This window comes from Macadamia integrifolia, chromosome 2 (assembly GCF_013358625.1).
Source record: "Macadamia integrifolia cultivar HAES 741 chromosome 2, SCU_Mint_v3, whole genome shotgun sequence".
Taxonomy (NCBI): domain Eukaryota; kingdom Viridiplantae; phylum Streptophyta; class Magnoliopsida; order Proteales; family Proteaceae; genus Macadamia; species Macadamia integrifolia.
The window spans coordinates 32,368,157-32,374,852 of NC_056558.1; the positions used below are offsets into that span (position 1 = coordinate 32,368,157).

The following is a 6,696-nucleotide window of genomic DNA, read 5'->3' on the forward strand; positions in this document are numbered from 1 at the left end:
ACGCCCGGCTGGTCATTAGGACAGTCGGTAACCCCGGTGGTATATTCAAGAGGGCCAATCGTACTGCTTTTAAATTGCTGGAGTCAACACCTTTAATTTTTAGTCATTTACTTTATGTTGAGAGCTGGTGGTCGGCATGTTTTATTTTTTTGAATACTCACGGTGGGCCTTCTCCTACAGCCCTATGGGCGTATCGCAGGATGGAGTTCGCGGCTCGTACCCGGAGTATACGCGCATTGTGGTTATAGTAGCACTAAACCAAAGACTTAGTAATGTTGCTTAGGTGGATGTGATTAAAAATGTATTGCATAGCATATAGTGCCTATGGTTGTGATTGGTTGTGTGGACTGCTGTGTGGTCCATCTTTCCACTTACTGAGCTAGTGAGCTCATCCCACGTGTGCACCGCTTTTAGATGATTTTGTAGGTCATCCGTCGGATGAGCACGGGGCGGGTCCCACAGTTGAGTTCCCTGAAGTGGACTGGTGGGTCCCTGAGGAGTTAGAACACGACACTGATTGCTTGTGCGAGAGTTGTGCTGCGGGACCGTAGTTCTGATACCGAACTGAGCTCCACTTTTGATGCCGAGCTGAGCTCTACCTTTTGATGCCGAGCTGGGCTCAACCTCTGATACCGAGCTGAGCTGTACACTCTGATTTTTTATGATTCCTTTTGAGTACTTGATATGTAAATTGTATTCTTTTTGTATAAATATCATGCCTGTGGGCCCACATGTACTTACCTATTGTATTATAATTTGGGTATCAAGTATTATGGGAATATTCACAGGTAAACCAAGTCTTCCGCTGAACTGATGAGCACTTTCTTAGTTGTGTGTATGCTGTGGTGGAATACTGTATCAGACGATCCTGGTAGGTTTGGGTTAATTGGTTTTAACTCGGTCACTGGCCCGGTTCTGTGTGAACAGGGCGTGACACTGGGCTTGTGGTAGAACTATGCAGGAAGGTTGGGTTGTTCTAGCAGTGTAGAACCCATCTTTTAGAGATTTAGGTGAAGGGTTTTGCATTGGTTTCCCATATTGAAGGGTTTTAAAGAGAGCAAACGTATAGGGTCACTACTTGTTGGATCTCTTCTTTCTAACCGATTCTTAGTATTATGTACCCACCTAACACTCATGCAACAGAAAACTACCCACAACTAGACTAAGACAAGCACAAAATAATGGATAGCAAAACTTTTTTTTTTTAATTTTTTTGATTTTTTTGGATTTTTAGGAGCTTATCAGCAGGGATCCTGGGTTGCTCAGTTCAATTCCTGAGGTACTACTACAGGGCGAAACCTGTCTTTATCATACTGTGAGGCATGGTGACCTCCACTGATACAACTATTATTGTAAGTTGTTCTTCTCAGGAATTCAACAATAGAAAAGGAAAAACAAAACAAAGCAAACAAAGCACTCCGATTTACCAAAAGAAAGCAAAAAATAACATGAAACTATCTCCTCGGCAACGGCATTAAAAACTTGTTGGGATTTAAAATGTAACCGCAAGCTTACGGATCAATATAGCTATGGGTCGAACATAGGGAGAGCAACCACTTTATTTTTTTACTTCTTTTAATAATGCGAGAGTGAACCGATTAATGGTTGTGATCTAATTCTAATTACCGTCCTAAACATATGTATCTAAAATAACGTCCTAACCATTCATCATCTAAGAATTTAAAGATGCAAGTCACGTAATTAAAATTAAATAAATAAATAACCCACGTAATTTTAAAAAAATAAAATAAAATAAATAAAGGAAAAAAAATACTGAAATAAAAATAAAGTAAAAGAAAGGGGATAAAGCTAGAGAGAGACTCACAAGTAAGTTTCTCTACTTAGCCCGAGGGATGCATCATAATATGGGCTTCCCTACTTGACTAGAGAGTCACTCTTACAAGGGTTACTCTACTTGGCTTTAGGGAAAGGGAGATAATTAAAATAAAAGCAATAAATTGATGGTTCTATGGCTAGGAGGGGCAAAGCCAACACATTCACTAGCCATGAACCTTGGGGGGAAGGGATAGCAATAATGTAACGACTGAAATTAAAATCCTAAATTAAGAAAGAAAGGGTAGTCAGAAGAGGGAATGAGAGGGGGGAGAGAAGACTACTGAAGGAGCCTACTTACTTGAATCAATGCTTGAACTTGAAAGCTTGGGTGATTTGAGATACTACCAATACTAAAAACCAGATCTGCAATAAACCAAATCTGAAATTTCTAGTACTAGAGAAAACAAATCTTGAAAAAAAAACTGAACTTGAAAAAAAAAGATGCTCCACGGCTCGTGATCTTGTCACCTAGATCTAAGCCTAGAACTATAACTTTAAAAATTACAACTCAATTGCATAAATCATAAACATAAAAAGCTGAATAAGAATAAAAGAGTGTTTGCATTAATTGACATAAAAAATTATTACAAAAGTGATTAAAACAAAAATAGAGAAGAACTAAAACTAAAGAGTGAGAGAGGGAGAGAGAGAAGAAAACTAAGCATAAACTAGAAAATAAACTAAGGGGAATAAAATAAAATAGGAGGGGGGAGGAAGGGGCTTTTATAGGGTTTTTTTCTTGCCTCCTTCCTTCTACAAGTCTTTTTTAAAAAAAGAAAGAAAATAAAATAAAATTAAATCTTGGTAAAAATCCTCATTCTCTGAGATATTGTGTGAGGAAAGAGAGAATATGTTTCCATAATTAACAAATTCTATTATTTTCTTACAATATTTACCAATATTTTACAATCTTGATTAAATCAGAAAGGAATCTCTGCATAGCATCTTCAAAATCTTGTGAGGTGGCAAGGAGAGAAAATAATCTTCAGGATTTTATAGGAGAGAGGATGTGGTACCAATGAGTGGGTCCCACCTTTGGACTGGTTCTTGATTCACTTTAAGCACTTTCTCTTGTAGATTTGGAAACTAAAAAAAACAAGAAAAATAAAAGTAATACTATCCAAAGTGGGGCAAAATGTACACTTATATCCCTAAGATTTCACACATTATTGTGTTCATCAAATTCCCCTATACTTGACTTTTGCTCGTCCTTGAGCAAGATAAATAAATAAAGAAATGAAAAAAAAAGCCTAACTCACTTTCATAGGAATCACGATTGCATTTAGCACGTGCAACAAGCCTTTAAATCCATAAGTTACCCTAGTAGATGGGTTCTGTTTCGTGGGTGTTTGCAGTGAATATATACTCAAAATTCAGAATTAATAAATCCTAACCTTGGCTAAAGGTAAGGCTCATACCGATCCAAAGCAAAGATAATTTTTCTTACAAGGGACCCCACACTTAAACTTTTATTACCCTTGATCAATTCCAGGCACTAGCATATTTCTTAATTTGGAACTCACCTCGTCTCTTCCAAAACATCCTTATCTTAAGGTAAAACCACTTGTGAAGAAATAGGGAGCCAATGACAAGGCGTTGGAGTGTTTTTTACCAAAACATATTGCCAAGCATTAATGACATATGCACATTTTTTCTTTTTTCTTTTTTTTCGCTTAATAAACTCTATTCTACTCCACTACTTTTGGCCTGAATGACATGGTGGAGCAAACACCAGACACCCAAGTTACTATGTAGCTTAGCTTTTTGCATATGCCCACAAAGGCAGTGATGCTAGAGTTACTTCAGAAGTTTCCTCCCAAGGAATTTCGATCAAGACACCACGCTTCCTGAGGCGCAAGGCCCTGTCTAGTTCCAAGGGAATCAACTCTTATTCTTCTTTATACCACATTTCACATTTCATTTAAAATTATGCATTTGTCAACCCATGCCAAATTAAAAAGAAGGTCTCAACTCTAAATCAAAAGTACAAGGAACTCACAGACTTACATATGCTCCAACACCATAAAATAAGGGTCTCTTATTTTTCAAAAGAAAGTCTCATCTCAAGACACATGCTTGTTTCTTTATTCTCAATAGGGTTTTTATACGTTCAAAATGGAAACCTTAGTCAAAAATTTTATATTCATACATCAAGCAACCGAATGGTATGATCATTAGCCAAAAGTCAAAGTAGGATTTCATCCTTTAGCAAGTCAAAAAAAAAAAAAAANCGCTAGGTAGTTGTTGTTACCAAAAGCAAATCTTTAATCACTTAAGGATGTGGTCCATCGATCCTTGTTGGTATTTGGAGTATTCCTTGTACCTCTGGGACAATTGAAAACTGGCTGGTTCTGCATCTCGGTTCAGTTCTGATCCATTATTCTTTTTCTGACCCGAAAAGAATAATCATTTGTACGGGTGACCAAACGAATGTGTACTTTTAATTGAACACGTCCATCTTGCTCAGAATTTCGTCCTCTTCGCAATCATGGAAAGAAATAGGACCTCTTTACGTGTAAAATTGAAGATATAGCGCCCGATAATCCTTAAGGCCTTGAAAATATAAAACCTGCAAAAAGAGAATAAAACCCAAGATAGCTCCATTCTAAATATGTAAAATGCATGTTTTACTACCCTAGATTTCACACATAAATGTGTTCATCAATACCCATGTCATAGTTGCAGGTTTTATGCTGTTTTTTGCTTTGGTATATTTGTTTTTGTTTCACATCCTTTCAAGTTCTTTTGGTGACTGTTTCTGAAAAGCAGAAGCAGTGGAGAGCTGGCGCCAGGAAAAACTACGAGAGGTCAAACAATTGACACTTGGACAGACAACCTTTAATTCAACCATTCCAGCCGAAGAAGCAAGTATAATATTTTTCCTTTGAATCAACACGTTTCTTTTCCATTTCTGTTTATTATCATGTAAAAGAAAATAATTGATTCTCCTATTTTCTTCTGAGCTTCAATTTTCAGAATATTCATTGATTTCTACCTGTTGCTGGGCATACTGAGATCTCTTTTCTCTGTAGAGAAGATTTTAATAGCCTTGGAGTTTGATTGGATTGTGCTACTTGAAGAAATTGGCCTTTGGACGCCAGCTGAAATCGTCCAGAAGGAACATTATGATAAATCTGAGAGGGAGCTTGAACTTGGTAAAATTTCATTTCTTTATGCTGGTTAAACTTTATTTAATTTCTGTCTCTACAACTTTGTGTAATTTCTCTCTAATTTTCACCACCTAATATTCCATTATCCTTCATCCACTTGTGGAAAGTATGAATGTGTCTTTTGGTCTGTGTTACAATCAAGAAGCGTAGGAGATTTACAATATCTGATTGCCTCCAGCATGCTTTATACTCAATATGTTTTTTTTTCCCCGTCTATTATGGTATTGAATGTATATTTACCTCTTGGGCTCTACCTCTTTTCTTCAGAGGATCAAATTACACTCGGCAAGCCAATTCCACCGGAATGCAATGCCAAAATTCATACGGATTATGATGGGACCGCTGTCAGATGGGGTCTTACCCACCCTAAGGAAAGTGCTGCTGACTGTTGTCAGGCCTGCTTGGATCGGGCTAAACATGCGAAACTGGGTGAATTGAAATGCAATATATGGGTTTATTGGCCTTCTGAGAGAGGGTGCTATTCGCCAGATATTAATGAACACAAGCATCAGGAGTGGTGGCTGAAACATGTAAGGCTTGACTTGGTTTTATTAATTTATTTTTGTTTGTTTTAGTTGTCTTGCTGGGTATACAAACCAAAAAAAGAGGATTCTTTTTTGGGGTCAAATTTTTGAGTTTCCAGGTCACATCCCCTACTTTATCCCCATTGAACCCCTCTGTTTAATGTGGGGCAAAACATGTAATTGGCCAAACCATGGAAATCCTACCAAAATGCAGAGTAAGCGAGCAGTTATGGCAATTTACAATCTATCTTGACCTGCACCATTATTAGGCTTCAACATTTTCTCCTTGCTCAGATAAAAACAAGTCGTCTTTTCTGTCTACTTGTTTCCTTCCTCGTCATCTATACAAAATTACAGAGCAGCAGCAAGTTGAAACCACATTTGGGCAGTAACTCTAAGGGTCTGCCCTGAATGTGGTTGGAATTGGAGACCCACTGGATCTTGCAGTTCTTTGGGATTTTGGATTTTAAGGGTAGTTTTCTTAAATCGCTATTTGCCCCATGAAGGAGCTCTTGCAGAATGATTAGATTCTTCTATTATCGGCGACGAGGAAGGGAAGCTCAAATTTGTTGTTGACATCACATCCAACTATCTAGCTATCATTCATGATTTCTTTCACCTCAGAAGATGAAGACTAATGCTAATCCAAATCATATCAAATTCATGAGTGATTCAAGTGGGGACTAGGGTTTCAGATGAGACATACAAGTACAAATTCCTTCACCCTTGACATATGCACTTCTTCCTCAGAACCCTTTTTTTACTCAAATCAATGCTTGAATGGATTTTCTTCCTCAAATGTGCTCCTGCGCTACTGAGCTGCACTAAACACAAATTTCAAATCCTTTTAGAAAGGATTCTTGGCTTGCCTCAGATATTTACGCCGTTATAACCCTCGTTAATATCCGGTCTGTTCGTGGCTAGCATAAATGACAAATGATGTCTTGTGAGTTTCTGGAAATTATTTTTTTTTGTGACCCCAAATTTTGCCAAAAGAAAAAAGAAAATTGAGAAACTGTTGGACTTTTAAAACTAACAAAAAAAAAAAAAAAAAACAAAAAAAAAAACACACAAGGAACTAACAATCCAAGGCACTAACTGTCACACTCCGTTCACACTGAACCGGGCCAGTGACTGAGTTAACACCGGTTAACCCAAACCTGCCA

The 6,696-nt window shown here is 37.5% G+C and overlaps 1 protein-coding gene across 1 annotated transcript in view; it reads left to right on the forward strand.

Annotated features, from left to right (window-relative positions):
- Positions 1-6,696, forward strand: part of LOC122065071 — a 35,235-nt gene that overhangs the window by 25,559 nt on the left and 2,980 nt on the right. Inside the window, exons 2-4 of the mRNA XM_042628866.1 lie at positions 4,606-4,704; positions 4,869-4,991; positions 5,274-5,536. Coding sequence (XP_042484800.1) covers positions 4,606-4,704; positions 4,869-4,991; positions 5,274-5,536 — 485 coding nt within the window. The remainder of the gene's footprint in view (positions 1-4,605; positions 4,705-4,868; positions 4,992-5,273; positions 5,537-6,696) is intronic.